This window comes from Trifolium pratense, linkage group LG3, assembly GCF_020283565.1.
Source record: "Trifolium pratense cultivar HEN17-A07 linkage group LG3, ARS_RC_1.1, whole genome shotgun sequence".
In the NCBI taxonomy this organism is placed as follows: domain Eukaryota; kingdom Viridiplantae; phylum Streptophyta; class Magnoliopsida; order Fabales; family Fabaceae; genus Trifolium; species Trifolium pratense.
The window spans coordinates 779,594-799,806 of NC_060061.1; the positions used below are offsets into that span (position 1 = coordinate 779,594).

The window sequence follows — 20,213 nt, forward strand, 5'->3', positions numbered from 1 at the left end:
ACAGACTAGAATAGAAGAAATCACACACACTAACAATATCCCTATCACTTGATATTTATACTACTCAATTGCAGATAGTCCTTGATCGAGCAGAGTATTTTCCTTGCGTTCCCTGTCCATTTTTTTTTTACCAATCACAGATCTTAAAGGATCAATTTGTTACTTAAAAAATGTAAAGGACATATTTTTATCTAATATCAATAGCCACATTTGTTTTGTAAAAATAAAATAAAATAGCACTACACCGATAATAAGGAGTTAGGATCTTCTCCATTTTTTTTTTCAATTTTTTCTCTCCGTTACTATAGTTTTGAAGAATTTGGTGATATATATTAAATAATTAGACCCACCAAATGTCATATCATTACATATATATTTCCAAAAAAAAATTGTGTTACAATGATATCGGTACAAAGTTTTCACCACCGTTAGTGATGATTAATCTTCGTCGAGAAACTTGTGGAGAACACAAAGTGGGTTTATCCCCTCCCAACCAATTTTTTTTTCATACGCATGAGCCAAAAATCGAACCCCTGACCACATGCTTAAGAGGACCAAGACCCTTACTACTTGATCCACTTGGACCAATTTGTATATTTCCAAAACTTTAATAATAGAATAAATGAACTCGACAATAAGGGGGCACCAAGTTCCTATCATCCTTGTAGTTGTAGGGGTTTATCATAGCCAATATAGTTTATAATCGCTGAAATTTTGCTCATCTTCAGCATCCTTGTTGGGGTTGGACCAGTTTGATCAATTCTCCTTGACTTAATTTAAAATAGTCATTTTTCTTGAATTAAATGGACAGAACACTTAATCTTTGATTCAATTTGGTCAGATTTACCAGTTTGGTTTGAATTATGAAACAATGAGCTGAATAAATAGTAGTTCTATCAATAGCTTGAAACCACATCTTAACTGCAATCTTTTCTTACTTTCTCTACTCATTCATTAAACATTTCAGCTATTTCATGTATGAATACTCTACAGATACAATGCAGATAGACAAGGCCATAGATCAAAGCAAGACAAATCAGACCTGAAAAATGTCAAATATTAAGATCCATCTACAGATTGAATCATACCCTAGACATACACACAGCACAACCCAGTAACTATATAGAGGAGTCATCTACAGATTGAATCTACCATTACTCTATATAATATAGCTTATAAGGAAAAGTGTTTCCTTCTAAGACATCATTGTACAAACAAATATATCAACTATTTACTTTTTATTATACTCATCAAACATGATATACCCTACATTAGAAATTTAGAACTGTTCTAATGTCAGACTACAGTTGAAAATGCTGTCCAGAGTAGCCCTTTGAGACAAGGTAGGAAGGGCAAAAACTTCACAAATAAAAGCAGTGGAATCAGGTGAAAAGAAAACCGTAGATAATTCGTGTTGACAGCTCCACAACTAGAGGTTTATCTTTCAGGGTTGAAGATCCACAATGTAAACCACTCTTATGATCGCCTCCTAACACGCCTACTACTTGGATTAATTGATTCTGCTGCCCCTCCATCTGCTAAATCTTGCCCATATATGCTACTGCCACTTCTCTTCCTGCTCAGGGTCTGACCTGAGTTATCATCCACTGACGCAAATGTCTCCAGCAATTCCAATAACATTGTGGGGCAGCTCTCTTTCAAATGAAAAAAAGCTTCGGATTGCATTACAGCTGCACAAAGCATAATATCCATCAAAGAGTATTCAGAAGTTGAAATTTCAATGATTCGAAAAAGCACTAAGAGCAAGGGGATAAACTCCTTATGAGTATGCAGTGAGCGAAATTTAAATTTAAATAACAAGTCATAAAAACCTCAAAAACTATTGTTTCTGAACAGCAAGCAAACATTTATTACAAGAAGAAACCTTCAAAAATCTAGGAAGTGACTCGTTGACAAAATAGATGCAAGAAGAGAATCGAAAAAGCCTCAAAACTAACTATTGAAAAATAATTTCAAGAACTTGAAATCAATACCAAATTCAAACAATTTTCAAATGCACTAACATTGTACATAAACTTGATATTTCATGCATAGAAATTACCTTCTAAAATTGCTCGAGAGAATTGGAAAATAATTTTCATACATACGGCAACTAAATCGCTGGGACAATTTCATGAAATTTCACTTCACAAACCAACTTCAAAACCAATCAATACACCAAATTATGAAATCTGGACTACTGACGCAAATCACCATTTCCTTGTATTTTTATGATATAAATAATCATAGATAATAAAAAGGACAAAATAACAAGTAATTACACAATTTAGTCATGGGATGTGGTGAAAAGGTAATGCGAACAGCAGTGATGAAGTGGTCAAGTCAATTAAAATTACCAAAAAATAACATCAATTGATTAGTGAAATGGTGTGTGTCACACACAGTACAAGCATAACTATTTAGATGAAAGTGTAACTTGACAAAGGCCAGGATTATTAGAGGGGTAATGCCATATAAAAATTACTTTCTCAAAGCAAGAAAAAAATATAGTACATCAATTGATCAAGTGAATTTGAATTAAGAAATAAAATAACATCAATTGATCAAGTGAGATGGTACACACAAAAATACCCATTAAACACACCCTAAGAAAGAGGTACAAGCATAACTGTTTAGATGAAGTGTAAATTGACAAAAGCAATGATCATTAGAGGGTAACGCCAATGGTTAAAAGAACTGGTTTTTTTTTTTTACAGAAGAATTAGTGTTTAATATACTTAGGATATTACTACAGTTAATGAACGTCAGTCAGCTTCGGTTGGATTCACTGCATCTAGACCCATCTTTGTCAGTTTGAGTCATCGATTTGGTTGGATTCATTGATTTATCCTCTTTCACTGTTGAAATATTCTTGTTTACTACCTCCACAGTTCCATTATCAAGGAGCTGCCGAAATCCAACAGTACCATAACCCAAAAAATAGGGCAAAACAATACAAATGAAAACGAGAAATGAGTAAAAAAAGAGAGCAAGAAGACCAGCACCATGGGAAATGCATGCTGCCAGTGCTTGCGGTGGGACTTGTGGGAGATGCAGAGTTGCCAATGCTTGCGGTCAGAGACACTGAATGAGGCTCAGTCTGACCAGAGCCACGACTTACACTAAACAGTCGTACAACTGATGAAGAATTGTTCATCCTCTCCCTTCTCCCTACTTCTCTCTCACCCTCTATTTTATTTATTATTTTTCATCCACGGTACTAGTAGTTTTTTTTCTTTTACAGAAAGGTCCTAATTTGAAATTAGAACTACAAACCAACTTTTGCTGATATTCAGCGGAGATTTAATAGCTCAAGCCTCAAAATATAAAACAGCTGGCCAGTCTTTTCCTTCATAAAACATTATCAGCAAAGTAGCTCGCTGGTTACCAATAACGCAAGTTGATGCAACTGCGATCAGTGTGATGTAGCCGGTGAGTCATCACATCTTAGTGACTTTTAAGTATGTTATATCCTGTATATCGCCCAGGTTTGGTCACCGACGGAACAGGTTTTAGCGATCCGGACCCAACAGTCAATATTCGTTCCAAATTGATTCTACCATCCACCTCTAGGATGTTAATAGCGGCGCTATAGCGTGCGATAGCGCTATAGCGTAGCGTTTTACCACCTCTCTGCTATGCTATAAGGCTGCTTTCCGCTATTTAGAGAAGCGGAAATAGCGGCAGCTATTTGCAGGAAAATAGCGTTTTGGTAGCGGTGGCGTAGCGGTTTGGTAGCGCTATTTGACCGCTTTAGCGTTTTGGAGGGAAAAAAATTGATGAAAATCCTTATTTTGAAAATAAATCATAAGTGAGCGGTTTGGTAGCGCAATGGCACCATCTTCTAGAACTGCTGATAACAGAGGCTTCATTAAGCCTACTGATGACGACCTTGATATAGGTTGCAAGTGGAATTCTTATAAAGACAGCAGCAAGAAAACAATTATTTGTGATTTTTGTTTTCACCCTTCCAATGGAGGAATAACAAGAGCAAAGAAGCATTAGTTGGGGATATCGGGAGAAATAAAATCATGGAATGTTATTAGTCTTTATTTAGAACCTATTTTGATGGTAAATGACAATATTTAGTATAATTATTAAGTAAGAAAGTCCTTTTAATTTTGGGTATTTTTCTATTTTATGCATGTTGGAATTTATGTTTAATTTGTACATGACCGCTATACCACTATAGCGCTACCCGCTATACCGCAATAGCATTTTTGAGGGTCGGCGCTACACGCCGCTATCCGAGATTAACAACATAGATCCACCTACCCATTTATCTCAAACGACTTTTATTTTCCGGGCATCTCAGTGTTCATTCAGACGTTGACATTTGTGTCGACCCCTAACTAAAACTAGAATCATCCCCCTCGTTGAATAAGTTAGGAAATAACTTTGTTAATTGAACGAGCAACGGATTTATGAAAAATAATTCACATATGTAATGTAGTTAAATAACATAGCTCAGAACAACACCCATTAGCAACATTGTAAACAGTACATAAGTGCACATGTGTCTAGATGAATGTTATTTCAATAGACAAGCTTACACGTTATTTTCCAAACTTGCGGCAATATGCCCAAGCAAAATAACGCATTTCTCACTCAAGCAAGCTGAAGACATCGATGATGAACGATAATTTGCAACTTCGTGTACATAAAAAAGGGCTAAAACAGTTCATGCAAAATATTAATACATGAATGTCGCAATTTACGCATAAGCACACAGATAACCATGTTCTTTTCAGCTTGTTCAAAAAAAAAAAATGTTCTTTTCACAAAATATCTACTTAAGCGTACTTATATGGTTCCTTACCTCCTTTCCTCCCTCCCTAACTTGATAACCAACTCTGCAGAATGTTATTCTCAGAATGTTGTTGACTATAATATAAGTTATATTCAGTATATACTATCCCTCACTTACCCGTAAATTCTAGATCTATCAGAAGGCTGTGTTATACTACCAAATAAAACCCCTGCATTATCATCAGAAACAACATACAAACAATAACCTTCAACAATACGCACCTCCCAAGTTTGTTGGATTTGCAATAAATTTTAAACAGATTGCCTTGAGCTGTGGACAGTGGTGTTGCTCAGCCAGAGCAAGAGTTGTGGCTACACTCTCAGTATTGATTTCTTCACACAATCTTGATTCACATAATGTTTTTAGCCTGTCAAGATTATAGAGATCAGCAGCAGCCAATAGATGCTGCACCATGACAGTATAAGAGCACATAGGTGTTGAGCCCATAACATCATATATGCCAGGAAGTTTGTCCGAGTAAATGAAGAGAAGCATTGCCTGGAAAAAACAATAACAGGATTTTCACTCGATCAATCTGCTTAACAATAATGCATGAAAGAATAGTTGCTTCAGTCAGATGTTGTCCGCAAGCAAAAGCACACAACACAGAGAAGACTGTACAGTAAGAACAATATCTTAAAAAACCAGCCACAACTCTCCAATTTAATAGAATGGTATGGGTCTATGGGATCATAATTGAAGTAATCAGCTGTCACTGTTCAATAAAAGACTCCAGTGAAGTACGCATTTCATTAACATATAGCACTCTCTATAGTCTATACTAAATGCAGTAAACATTAAACCCTTTCTGTTTATTTTGAATAGAGACAACTCACAAACAATTATTTTGATAATATTAATATACACACAATTCCAACTATCTGCTTCATAAACAAATGCAAATAGATTATTTGTGTTCATATCATAGTCACATAATTCGTTGCACTTAGTGGAGAACCACAAATTGGTTTGTGGATACCAATTCATGGTTCTTTTGCAAATTGGTTCCTTAGAATTTGTACACAATTCACTGAAAACCAAGTACCAAAGCATGGAAATCGCTCAAGATTAAAAATGGCTAATACATAACAGCTAAAAGCAGAAAGCCAATTAGCCGAACAAGGGAAGCAGTACAACTGCTTTATATACCCCACACATACCCGAACGCGTACCACATACCAAAGCCAATTGCGAACCAGTGATTCATATATTACAAATGGGATTAAACATTCCATTTCTTATAACTTTAAGAATGCAGAATCATTTCAATATCCAGATATATCAGTATATATGATAACAACCTACCTTGAAGATAAAGGGTTCAATATCCTCTACCACTACTTCCTCCAAACAAGAAGGATCCCCAACAAGTCCAAAAAACTGAGCTCTAAACACAGGCGACCGAGCAGCAAGAATCAACTTATGAGCCTTGAAACTTTCACCCTTGACATTAAAAACAATGTCACAACCAACTTGAGATTCAAACAAACTCTTAAAATCTCTACCCATATCAGGAGCAGGCACAATAACACCCTGTTTGGATCCTTCAAAACGCGTCTTAACAACACCAACCGTACAATGCATAACAAGACAATCATCCTTCAAATACTCCGATGTTTCCAACAACGACCTCCTAAAAAAACGCTTGTAACCCCTAAAACACACAAAATCCAAAAAATCAATTACACTAAATTCAAAACCCTAAAAATAAAAAATTCTTATAATTATCATCAATTGAATGTATAATTACGAACCACATGCTTCCTCTGTACTTCAAAGTATAAGGACCACTTTCAAGTGGACGATCGAAGTGGCTATGAACTTTATGATTACCCTTTGAAGTTTGATCAAGCAAAGTTAACTTGAACAAAGCCCTAACATCAGTACCATCACTAGCAAGTGCGATGAAAACAGAAACATACATAGAATTATCTTCAGGGTTTTTCCCGTCAGGGTAGAAGTAAACAGCCCAATCGTAACCACCGACGCTGAAAGTATCACTGGTGATGTATTTTCCAGCACCCATTCCTTTAGCCAAAGAATAACCCTTTATTGTTAATTCGTGTGACCCATTTACTGTTTCGCTTACAGAACGTGACCATGACCACTCTTCCCATGATTTCCCCTTTCGTTCTTCCATTTTTTTGATTAATTGAACATGGATTGTTGAATGAAACCCTAATTTCCCGACCTCGTGATGAAGTTGGGAATTAGGGTTAGGGGACAGTGATGAAGTGTAGAATTGAAATTGAATTGAGGCTTGCGTGGTAGAATCAAACGGATATAGAAGTTACGAATTACGATACGAAAATTGGTGACGAGAGAGAGAGATAGAAAGGAAAGGATTCACTTTTCGTTGTTTTTCGCTCTATTTATTTATTTACATGATTCTTCTGCCAACGGTAACGCGCTCACTTCTTCCCACTATTTCTTTTCTTGTTTTTACGACGGCATTTAATCTAATTCGGCATCAGTTGTGACATCAAATTATTTTAGATGATTGAATTGTAGTTCTTTCTAACAAGTTCAGTGTTAAACATCATCGGATCAACTAACGATTGGTTTCATCCCACTAGCATCATTCATACTACTTTTTTTTTTTGTTGAGCAATGAAATTCATAATGGTGTAAACCCTATAATATTTTGATTTTGATTTGGATCATCTTCAACTTTTTCTTTTATGTTATTTCTTCTTTTCTTCATCCAATGATTGATAAATCATAAACAACAAAAAGGATTTAAGAAGAGAGAAAAAAATGAATATTACTATCCCATGACCAATATAAGAGTATCCAAATCCAATATTTAGGTGCGTTTGATCGGCCAAAAAACAGGGGACTGGACAGGATAACTTTTGTTGTATCATGTTTGATTGACAAATTAGAGACAAAAACAAGATTTTTTGTCCCTCATTGAACCACGGGACAACTTTTTGTCCATACTACAACTATAAAAAATACGAAAATACTCATTTTATTTTCGAATATAAAAATAATATCGTCCTGTATCTCTCTGGTACAGTTTTGTCCTGTCCTATATTATTTTGTTCTGGCCTGTACTGTTCTGTCTAGCCTTTGCTGTTTTACGAATCAAACGCACCCTAAAGTATAAAATAAGTGATACCAACAGTTATTGATACAAGCAAGGTGTATGAAGCTCACTGTATCAATTGTAAACCTTCGCCAATAGAAATTGATACAAGTTCTCATTTGTGACTTATAAAACAACTAAGGATCAAGAGTAGACGATTAAATCAGCTCGTGGCGTAGCTGTGAAGTTACGATTTGCAATTGTAATTGAGATAATCGAGAGGAGAAAGTCATATTTTGTGTTGGGTTGGGAAATGGGTGGTGTGAACAAACCAACCAACAAGAAGTTAAAACTTGATCAAACGGAAACGAGGAAATGCTGATGTCCATTTCGACTTTGTGGTTATTTTCATGCATCAAAGGAATGACATTTAACCGGTGTGTCCGGCTTACGCAACCATGAGTTGGATAAAGAGCTGAAAGGTAATCTCGTTGTTGGTCGTTTGAAACCTCAAAAGAATGAGTTTTTGGACGAAATGGCAATGAATTCGGTCTTGCCTATAAATGTAATATCCGCAAGTGTACAATGTCTCTCATAGATTAAAAGTTGCAACTAGGTTGTCAATGACTGAAATGCAACACCTGTTCAAAAAACTTGAGGATAACAACTATTTTTTCAAATTTGGATTCGTTGGTGACTCTGAAATTGAAATTCTTTTGGATATTTTCTGTGCACATCCTAAATCTGTAAGTATGTTCAACTATTTTCCTACCGTGTTGTTTTCATGGATCAACCTACAAAACAAATTTGTACAATATGCCATTATAGGAGTTACACTTCTTTTTCCATATCAGTCAACTTTGGTAAACGTTTCCCGAAAAAATAAGCGAGCAGTTTCTATTTTCCGAAGCTTTTTAAACCTTCGGTTCGTATAAACCGAAATATCTTTGAGGGGCAAAAACATCAGTCTATGGGTATAAAACAAACGTTGGGGATGGGAAGAGAAACTTTCATGCAATGGTTATAGATGAGTTTTAGGACCCCAAAAGAGAGTATAGACCACGAGTGCACAAAATGTTTGTGGGCCCCACAAAATGTGTACTTTGCAATGATGATATGATGTAATTTATCGAGCTCGTGGTCTCTTAAAATTGAGGTCTGTAATAGGGGCTCGCTATATAAAATAGTGACTTAAAATTAAGTGAAATGCTAAACAATACTTACAGAATAATGATAATTAAAAAAAGAAACTGGTAATATAATGTTGAAAGTAATGTATTTATTCGATGCTTTCAGATTTTAAAAAAAGAATATCTTCTATTTAAAATTAATTTTTTTATTTTTGAATCCATTTTTATTTCCTTAGCCATTGTTCCGGGGACACCGTTTAACATACCTTAAAATTAATTATTTTCACAAAAATAGATTTTTTTACAATAGATTAAAATTAGTTTCATTTTAACATAAGATGAGAGAAAAGCGTGATTCAAACTTCTTTCAAAAGACGTTGATTTTTTAGTGATAGTGTAAACCTGTTTTAACAAACAATTGTTTTTGTTTTTTTTATCAAAATAAAAAGATACAGTATTTATTTAAATTGGTAGAATACATTAAATACGCGCGCAAATTCAACATCATTAAAAATAAAATGATAAATCTGTTTTTACCAAAAAAAATAAAATGATAAAGCTGAACTCGCAACATTCTAGTTAATAATATAAAATTATATATTCATCTCGTAAATAATATAATAAAATCAAAATGATTGTAAAATCTACTATGTCATTATATCTGCTTCGTTTACGATCTAGTCATTAGCTAAATCAATAAATCAACAAATAAAAATTAATATTCCCTCCGTAATATTTTATAAGCAAAAATGCACTTTCTAGGTTTATTGTATATTTAATGTAACTGATCCATACTCGACCAAAAAAAAAAGTATCTGGTCCATAATATAACCAAATACATTAAATATACAATAAACCTAAAAAGTACATTTTTTACTTATAAAGTGTCACGGAGGAATTACGTCAATTTAAACCAAACAAGCAACATTTAGAAAGGAAAAAAAAAAAGCTTATGAAAGCAAACTCATGCACATGCAAGATTATCATGTAATGTCGCATAACTTATATTCTTTTTTTTTGGTACAATAGAGGGCAAAGCCCAAGAAAGAAAGAAACTACATCATTAACTTCAAATTTCTAGGCATGCAAGTTCCAGAAATATCATCAAAGAGAATTTGTTGCAGCTCACTTGGAGTAAACTCCAAAATGATCAAATTCGAATATCCATCGTAATGCTAGAGTTAGCAAGCCAATCAGCACTTCGATTTCCTTCGCGCTAGTTATGGTTGATTCGCACATGCTAATTCATATTTAGCAGCTTCATGATACGTTGAACTAAAATTGGGATATTCCCATTAAAATTGAAATCGTCAGAGATCATGTCAATCAATATCTTTGAGTCATTTTTCACTATATGATGAGAAAAGTGTTCCTCTCCAAGCCATGTCTAAACCCAAAAATACACCCCACATCTCATCATGTAATGCATCACAAGTTCCAATCTTCTTAGTGTAGCCTTTAATCCATCTACCATCTGATTCTCGAAAAAGACCACCGCAACCAGCAAACTCTCCCTTATTCTTGCACGCACCATCGCTGTTGAGTTTGACCCATCCTTCGCATGGTCGCTTTCATCCTATGCAGACAGTGTCCTTCAATTTAGGCCCTTTGTGGAAAGACTTCATTTTGGAGTCTCAAATATCTTTAATGAATCTCTGGATCAATAAAGTTGGATTATTCGGCCTTCTGAAGTCAGCTTCAAAGATAGTTTTATTTCTTCACTTCCATAAATACTAGCACGTTGTCATGAAGGTGGTTTGCCATCTATATATGCTTGTCCCAACCTCTTTCCTATTAATTTATTGAAAAAAGCAATTATCAACGTTGTCTATTTTTGCCTTAAAAAACAATAATTTAAGAAGGAAACCCGGTTGACACTGCTGGAGTAATTATTTAGTTTAAAATCGGTTTAATGAACTGTCCTCATTAATTAGTGATTAATACTAGTACAAGTGTACAACTTTAAACTTTATTTAGTTTAACGAGCACCAAAAAAAATAGTACTACAACTTTAAACATAAACACACACTCACACTCTTGTTCTTCATCTTTCAGATATGGTTTAATTCATTCATTCATTCATTCATGAAGTAATAGTGAGAAAAAGAAAGATTTTGACTGAAACCCATTATTCTATGATCCATAAATTAAACTATGAAATCACCAATTAATCTAGAATTTCTCAGAACAACACACGCTCTCAAGATCGGTGCTTTCTTTTTCATTTCAATCACTTTCTTCTACTTAGGTAAACACTGGTCCGATGGCTATCAACAGCTCATTTTCTTCACACAAGATTCCGACTCAGATCCCAATTCCAATCACGAAGTTTCAATTTCACCTAATTTCAACAAATCATTCAATGTTTCTTCATTAATTGATCACAATGATGTAGAAAAAGTTCCTGAAAAAACCCTAACACAACCATCGCCGGCGACACAACCACCGCCGGAGACACAACCGCCACCTCCACCTCCGGCGGTGGATGATTCGGTTGAGAAATTCGGGATCGTGAATGAGAATGGAACGATGTCGGAGGAGTTTGAGGTTGGGAGTTTTGATCCGGAAATGGTGGATGATTGGGTTAATGAAACGCAGGTTGAGAAAGAAGGTTCTGAGAGTGTTACGAAATTTGTGATTAAGAAATTTGGGTTGTGTAGTAGAGATATGAGTGAGTATATACCTTGTTTGGATAATGTGGAAGCGATTAAGAAGTTGCCGTCGACTGAGAAAGGTGAAAGATTTGAACGGCATTGTCCTGAAGAAGGTAAAAGGTTGAACTTGAATTGTTTGGTTCCTGCACCTAAAGGGTACCGTGCCCCAATTCCATGGCCTAAAAGCCGAGATGAGGTTAAAATTTTGTTTTTATTGTTTTTTATTTCAATTAAGCTAAATAGGTTGTTCATGTTTCAATTTGGAGGATTTTGATTTTGGGCCAGTTGAGATTAACTTATTTCTGAGCTTATGAAAAATAGCTTATGCAAATAAATAAGTTTTTGTGTTAATTCATAAGTTCTCACTAACAAAAATTGTATCTTCATATAAGCTGTTTTTTCATAAACTGCCTTGACGAACTTATGAATAAGACATAAAAGCTAATTTATTTGCATAAGTTGTTTTTACATAGGCTAAAAAATAAGTCTATCCAAACGGGTTCTTTGTATGCGCTCATAACATTGAATTAGCTTCTTTTTTTTTTTTGGTGTAGGTTTGGTTCAGTAATGTTCCTCATACTCGTCTTGTTGAAGATAAAGGTGGCCAAAACTGGATTTCAAGAGACAAAAATAAGTTTAAATTTCCGGGAGGTGGTACACAATTTATACACGGGGCAAATGAATACTTGGACCATATTGCTAAGGTTACTTACTATATTGAGTTTAATCATTACATTTCATGGTTGCAAGACGGTGAAATATGATTGGACGTTTGTGTAAAATATGTTTAGACTCTTGGTGTATATAAATTAGATCTCGTTATATTATGTATTTTGATTTCACCTTTGTTTTGGGACAGTATAGGTGTATCTTGTAGTGTTGATGTTGAATGTTTGTTTTGCAGATGATTCCTGAAATTACATTTGGTCGGCATATACGAGTTGCTCTTGATGTTGGCTGTGGGGTGGCTAGTTTTGGTGCGTATTTACTGCAACGGAATGTTGTGACCTTGTCTGTAGCTCCCAAGGATGTTCATGAGAATCAGATTCAGTTTGCTCTTGAGCGTGGGGTGCCGGCCATGGTGGCAGCATTTGCAACTAGACGGTTATTATATCCAAGTCAAGCTTTCGACTTGATACACTGTTCACGCTGTAGAATTAATTGGACTCGAGATGGTATGTGTTGTCCTATCTTGTATAATGTGCAATAATTCTTTGTAATAATGATATGAAGAGATTCGTAGTCAACCAGTAGAGGACTAGAGATTCAATGTTGGAACTGTTACTATTGATAATGATATCTCAATGTTGTTATTTGCATTATGATGCTTAAAACTTGTTTGCTTGTGATGAAGATGGGATATTGCTGCTTGAAGTTAATAGGATGCTAAGAGCAGGAGGGTATTTTGTATGGGCTGCCCAGCCGGTTTATAAGCACGAAGAAGTTTTAGAAGAACAATGGGAAGGTATAGTTCAAACGAGTTTGTTTCCGTTTAGATTGAATTTATTGAAGCTTTTTAGATATGATAATATTGAATTTCAGTATTCTGCAATACTGTATCTTTGACCTATACCTCTTTCAACAATTTGTTTGTTATTTGAACCAAAAAATTTGATCTTTTGTGTTGTCCTTTGCTCTTTATTTCTAAACTTTTTTTTTGTTCCGCGTCTTATATGCTATGACCCGAGGAGAAGCATTCTAAACTGTTATAGTGTGAAATACTTTTTCATTCTTAGACAGCCCCTTCTGCTACTTGCTTTAACTGACTTGAACAATCGATAAGTTATTGGGGGTTTTTCTACCTCATTAATAATAACAAAAGCCGTCTGTCTGTACCACGATGAGTGTAATGTAACTTTGGGTTTTGTTGTCTCCAGAAATGCTTAATCTTACAACTCGACTCTGCTGGAAGTTTTTGAAAAAAGATGGGTACATTGCAGTATGGCAGAAACCTTTTGACAATAGCTGCTATTTAAACCGCGAGGCAGGAACTAAACCTCCTCTATGCGACCCAAGTGATGACCCTGACAATGTTTGGTATTGTTTTCAAGCTTTTTAGATCTTGTGATGATTATAATTATATACATTTTTTTTTATAGGAGATCCATAGTTAAAGTCCATCAATTTTCATCCATCTATGAGTATCACAAAAATTATATGTTTTTTTTTTTTTTTTTTTTTTTTTTTTTTTTTTTTTTTTGATAAGCCACAAAAATTATATGTAAAACTAGGTGCATTTTTGTTATGTTATGTTTACTTGAAACTGAAGTTATGTGATTTTCATATATTGAAAGGGAAATATATAATGTATATATATACATATAATTGAGTCACTAAATAATTAATCAAGATATAAAAACATAATATCCTAAAAGATACTAATCATAAATATAAAATATCTCAACACTCCCCCTCAAGGTGGTGCGTATATATCATATGCATCCATCTTGTCACATATGTAGGTTATACGAGGACTCCATAGAGATTTTGTAAAGATAACAAGTAAGTTGATCTTTGGAGTTGACAAAAGATGTTTTGATGATACCTCTGTGAGTATCTTCTCTCTAAGAAAGTGACAGTCAAAGTTATATGCTTTGTCCTCTCGTGAAAAACTGGATTGGAGGAGAGGTGCAAAGCTAACTGGTTATCACAAACAAGTTCCATCAGGCCAATTTCACAAAAATGAAGTTCCTGCAACAAGTGGTTTAACCACAAAAGCTCACATGTGCCATGAGCTATAGCTCGATACTCAGCCTCTTTACTCGATCTAGCAACAACAGTTTGCCTTTTGCTTTTCCATGAAATCACATTTCCAGTTTCCACCAATGAAAACAAATAACCTGATGTAGACCATCTATCACTTGCATCTCCTGCCCATCACATCTGAATATCCGATAATATTGGTGTTGCCTCTATCAGTAAAAAACAAGCCCTTTTTCGGGCGATCCTTTGTTGTACATAAGAATCCGAATAACTGCATTCCAATGACTGTCACAAGGAGAGTTGAAGAACCAACTTACCCACTGACTGGAAAAGACATGTCGGGTCTAGTCATGGTGAGATAATTCAATTTTCCCACAAGTTTCCAGTATCTACTTGGAACAGAATAGGGCTCCCCCTGATTAGGAAGAAGCTTTACATTAGGGTCCATAGGAGTATCAACAGGTTTGCAATCTGTAAGACCTGTCTCCTCCAAGATATCAAGTGCATACTTCCTTTGAGAGATAGCAATACCAGACTTCGATTGAGCTACCTCAATCTCAAGAAAGTAATGAAGAGGACCCCCCAAGTCCTTAGTCTGAAAGTTCTGAAATAGGTGTTGTTTTAAAGCCTTGATACTCATTGTCATCACCTGTAATCACAATGTCATCAACATAAACCACAAGGTAGATAGATTTATTTGATGATGAGCATTTAGTAAAAACGGGGTGATCAGCCTCACAAAGGATCATCCCAAATTGTTGCAAGACTTTGCTAAATCTTCCAAACCATGCCTGAGGTGATTGTTTCAAGCCATACAAAGACTTATGCAATTTGCATACGAGATTACACTCCCCCCGAGGAACAAATCCAAGAGGTTGCTCCATGTAAATCTCATCTTCCAAGTCACCATGCAAGAATGCATTCTTGATATCCAACTGAAATAAAGGTCAACGTTTCATTGCAGCCATGGCCAAAAAAAAAAAGACGAACAGATGCCATTTTCGTAACTGGAGAAAAAGTATCACTGCAATCTTGACCATGAACTTGAGTGTATCCCTTCGCCACTAGGCGAGCTTTAAATCGATCTATTTGACCATGAGGCCCGCCTTAACATTAAATAACCAACAACATAATATCCCGAAGTTATGTGATATATTGAAAGGGGAATATACAATGTATATACATATACATGAGTCACCAAATAAGTAATAAGAAGCAAGATTGTAAGGGTTGAATGTAATGCTTGCCATTTCAGAAAGTGAATAGAAAGCCTTTGTGTTATAAATTTCTACTTTTCAATTTATTTTATACTTTCTTCTAATAGGTTAGCCTTTTAGGTGGTGAATTACTGAAGCATGTTCAACCCTTGTGGTTGAAAAAGAAAAAAATAAATGTGATAAGAAAAAGGGAAAAAAGGAAATTAAATGATGGTATATAAGAATGCAGAAATGGTTATTTCGCTGTGAATGTGGTTTTTCATTTTCTAAAGATTGTATTATCTCATAAAATAATGTGGAACTCTGCAATAGATCATGGAAGCAAAAGAGTTGGCTGTGCCCCCTGTTTGTACATGTATTTTCGATTTTTATTTGCAATATTGTAGATGTAGAATACTTTTTCTGCTTATACTCTTGGCATCTAGGCTGCTCATGAGGAAGAAATCTAAAGATGACGTATCAATAATTTTTGCTGAAGCTGCATGATAGCTTTTCATCCATCTTAAGTGTTATTATTAAATTTAATGGCTCATTTATGTTGATTTATTATTTGGTTTACTAATCTAGGTATGTTGATCTAAAAGCATGCATCTCTGAATTGCCTAAGAATGAATATGAAGCCAAAGTTACCGATTGGCCTGCACGTTTGCAAACCCCACCCAATAGGCTTCAAAGCATAAAACTTGATGCTTTTACATCCAGAAAAGAGCTATTTAAGGCAGAATCGAAGTACTGGAATGAGATAATAGCAGGCTATGTTCGTTCTATGCGCTGGAAGAAGATGGCATTAAGAAATGTTATGGACATGCGGGCAGGTTTTGGAGGGTACTGCTTATGTCTTATTTGCTTTCTTGTTGTGAATATACATTAGGGATTTTCTGATATCTATATTCAATATATTGGTTTGCTTTACAGATTTGCAGCAGCATTGATTGCGCAGAAACTTGACTGCTGGGTTATGAATGTCGTTCCTGTTAGTGGTTCAAACACCTTGCCTGTCATATACGACCGCGGATTAATTGGAGTCATGCATGACTGGTACACTACTAACTTTATTCAAGATATATAAAACACAAGTGTTCTCATGTGGTAATGTATCCTCCACATTACTTTTGTGTTGGCATGTAATAATATTTCATAATTTATGCTATAGGTGTGAACCATTTGACACCTATCCAAGAACTTATGATTTCCTGCATGCAGCAAATCTGCTTTCAGTCGAGAAGAAAAGGTACCATTTTCTCTACTTCTTAGCTATTTTATCTCTTTGGCTAATTTTTATTGTATTTGTTTTGTGCCGCTGGCAAGATAAATGAGTATTTTATGGTGATTTCAATATCCATTGTGTTATCATTCTTGCCTTAAATGAGCATATATTAGCATTAATAAATTTTAAGACTGTTATGGGAATCTCCCAATCTACATATCTGTGCATCTTGAAACAACTTAGGGTGTGTTTGGTAACACAAATAAGCTAGCTTATAGCTTATTATATGAGCTTATAAGCTTGTTTCAAAAAATTAGAGGTGTTTGGTAACAAGCTTTTTTTACTAGCTTATAGCTTTTTTTCAGATGCTATTTCAAGTAGCGTTTGAGCTTATAGCTTATAGCTTTTTACACTTTATTCCATTTTTACCCTTTAATTTAATAACTACCCACTCTAAAAAAGAAACTACCCACTAACAATTATGTCATTTTATATTTATTAACCACTTTAAAAGCTAATTTTACCAAACACTTTAATTTCAATTAGCTAGCTTTTCAGCTATCAGCTATAAGCTAGCTTTTCAGCTATCAGCTAGCTTATCAGCTATCAGCTAGCTTATAGCTTATTTTTACCAAACAGACCCTTACATATTTCGTTGTTCATTTAGAGCAAGTACTCTTATTTGATCATTCACTTAGAGCATGTATTCTGACTTCACTAGTACTTCAGTGCTAATTGAAATAAGATACGTATCAATGTGATCATGTGTAATTTTACGATATGCTACATTTCTCTCTACCAGATGCAATGTGTCATCAATTATGGTTGAGATGGATCGGATACTAAGACCTGGTGGACGTGTATACATCCGCGATTCTCTTGCCATAATGGATGAACTTCAAGAGATTGCCAAAGCAATAGGCTGGCACACGACACTACGAGACACAGCCGAGGGACCTCATGCAAGTTATAGGATCTTGGTTTGTGATAAACATCTGCTACGCGCTTCGAAGCAATGAGGTGGTAGCATGTAACATGTTTTTTATACAGTCATCCCCGGCGATAACAAGGCAAATTAGTCATTTGAGAAGTACGCGAAGATGCAAGTGTAGAAGTATCACTTCCTCACAAGAGGTGGTGCACAATTGTTTATTTATTTATACTACTGGTTAGGCATAAGGATCCCAAACAGCTGGATAGGTCGACTGCGACATTTAACATATTTGTATAATTTAATTTATCTGTATAATATTACAAATACAAAACTCTACGTAGGGCGCATCTGTTATATTATTCAATGATGTTTACTACAAAGTCCAATACCTGCTATTTATGTTTTGTAATCTAAAATACAATGTGCACTAAGTGAAGCTGTTGGGATTTCATCATGTTTCGACAGAAGGAAATTCCCTCGAATGTGATTCGAGCATTACTCACAAATTCTGTTGATAATTTTTATTTTAGCTGTTATTTATGAAGTTGTAATTTTAGAAATTCATTTTCTAGTTGCCTAGTTGTTCATATCGAAAGAATAGTGAGTGTTGCTGTGTTCAAATTAGTTATGTTTACCTTAACTTCTGCTGATTGAAGATTGTCTTCCTTGTCTTGTTTTGGTTGCTTAATGAAAGTCAATTTTCTGTAAAGAAGAAGTGTTTGGCTTGTGTATTCAGAATCAAAGACGTTCTTTTCTTCTTAAAAATAAGGGTTTGTCTAACATGTGCAATATTGCACATGTTAAAGCAACCAAAAGTAGAAACCTTTTATTGAAAAACAATTATTATTTATTAAACTTTTCTGATGGATTCTAGCAAGATAGATTTATCTCATCTAGTAAAAGTTGTCTGTTTGGGAGGAGCCACCACCTAAGGGTATGTTTGGTTCGAAATAGGGGGAGGGGAGGGGGTAATTTTGACCAAATTTTTTTCTTTTTATTAAATCATTTTTTTTAAAAAAAGTTTTTTATTCTTGAAAAAAAATTAAAAACAATTTTTTTTAAAATATTCCCTCACAATTTAAAATATTCCCTTTACCAATTTAAAACGTATTTTTAAACAATCAAATCTCTCTAATAATTGAGACTTCTTTTTTGGTCAAGATTACTCTCTCACCTCCCCTCCCATCCTTCTACTTCGAACCAAACGTTTTTTGTTTTTATTTTTAAAAGTCAATTTCAAAATTTGTTGGGGGTAAAATTGAGGAGTTTTACTTTTTACGTCTCCTACCAATATTACGCGTGGTGTTAAATTACCAAAATACTTATCTCGCTACTTACGTTGTGAACTGATTTTGCACCTTAAGTAGCGAGAGTTGTAAAAATGAGATTGTTTTGTCACCCCTGCCCTTCCCCCACCCTTCATGAAAATATTTTGAAAAACAAAGTTCGCAAGTTAAGCAGCGAACTCTCCTCATGTGTTCGCATGTTAAGAAGCCAACTCTTCGTACAACCACCACACACTATTTTTTCTCCACTCCAAACCCTTCAAAATCACTCCATTTTTGACGAAATATTGTTTCCAACACACAATCCAAGCATCAAGGGACTCTTCAGACATTGCATTGAGCTCAATGCAAAGGTAATGTCACTCTAAAACCTTCCTCATTCGATTTCTGAAGTTTTTAATTTCATTGACGTCAAACAACTTTCACTGGTACAATTCGCTAGTTATCAAACAAACTGTTATGGGAAAGTTCAGTGGTTAAGTAGCGAACCATTCTGATACTGAGACTGTTATGTCTCTTTTTTTTTCTTTCTTTTTCCAGTTATTATGGTTGATGCAAAACCAAGAAAAGAACCTAAACTTAAGGTTGATATCAAGGCAAACAAACAATCTAAGGTTGATGCGAAGTCGATCAAAGAACAACCTAATGTTAAGGCTCCTAAACTTGATTTTCGCGTGCAGTTCATGACTGCGAGGAAGTTTGATACACATGCTGAGATGATTTCATGGAGTGCAAAATGATGGAGGTTGGGCTGCCACTTTTGGGGGACACAATTCAATAATTCCTCCCTGAGAAAACTAGAGTACCAGATGATGTACCTTTCTCGGTTAGTCATAACGATCTCAAATCCCAATAGATCTCAAAAAGTCCCTCGTAGATTAGCATAATGATCTCGATCATCATTGTCAAAGAAGATGGATAATAAGATCGTTATGATTAACTGACGATGGATTATACCGCCGTTTACTACTGAATTAACAAAAATAAAAAAGCTCAACGAAATAACTAAGAGAAATGGGAGAATAGAAATGTGAATGAGAGAAAAGAAAAGTTTCAATCTATAGAATTTTCGGTTGCGAGTGATTGGTTAAAGCCTTGTAACAGCCTCTCTGGAGGTAATAAAAATTGTACACCGTCCAAGATCATTGACTGTTACGAAAAACCAGAAATTCTGACCACCGACCGACCAGGTTCACATTTTAAAATGCGAACGCAGTTCACAAGTTATCTCGTGAACACAG

General features: G+C 35.0%; 2 protein-coding genes across 3 annotated transcripts; one reads left to right on the plus strand and one right to left on the minus strand.

The window, feature by feature from the left end:
- Positions 1 to 1,021: 1,021 nt before the first annotated feature.
- LOC123918210 (BTB/POZ and MATH domain-containing protein 3) lies at positions 1,022 to 7,231 on the minus strand. 2 transcript variants are annotated; one of them, XR_006812723.1, is made up of 4 exons: positions 6,565 to 7,231; positions 6,116 to 6,464; positions 4,272 to 5,308; positions 1,022 to 3,567 (listed from the first exon to the last, which is right to left on the minus strand). XR_006812723.1 is itself a non-coding variant. In XM_045970198.1 (4 exons), the coding sequence occupies exons 1-4, from the start codon at positions 6,948 to 6,950 to the stop codon at positions 1,477 to 1,479; spliced, it is 1,227 nt and encodes a 408-aa protein (XP_045826154.1). In that variant the 5' UTR covers positions 6,951 to 7,231; the 3' UTR covers positions 1,022 to 1,476. The 2 variants fall into 2 exon arrangements, 1 of the variants encoding a protein (XP_045826154.1); XM_045970198.1 differs by having other exon boundaries at positions 1,022 to 1,691; positions 5,032 to 5,308.
- Positions 7,232 to 10,772: 3,541 nt separating this feature from the next.
- On the plus strand, positions 10,773 to 18,192 carry LOC123918211 (probable methyltransferase PMT11). Its single transcript, XM_045970199.1, has 9 exons — positions 10,773 to 11,821; positions 12,180 to 12,329; positions 12,530 to 12,800; positions 12,980 to 13,090; positions 13,503 to 13,662; positions 16,113 to 16,370; positions 16,461 to 16,583; positions 16,699 to 16,776; positions 17,555 to 18,192. Exons 1-9 carry the CDS (start codon positions 11,126 to 11,128, stop codon positions 17,769 to 17,771), a joined length of 2,064 nt encoding a protein of 687 aa, XP_045826155.1. The 5' UTR covers positions 10,773 to 11,125; the 3' UTR covers positions 17,772 to 18,192.
- The last annotated feature ends 2,021 nt before the right edge of the window (positions 18,193 to 20,213 follow it).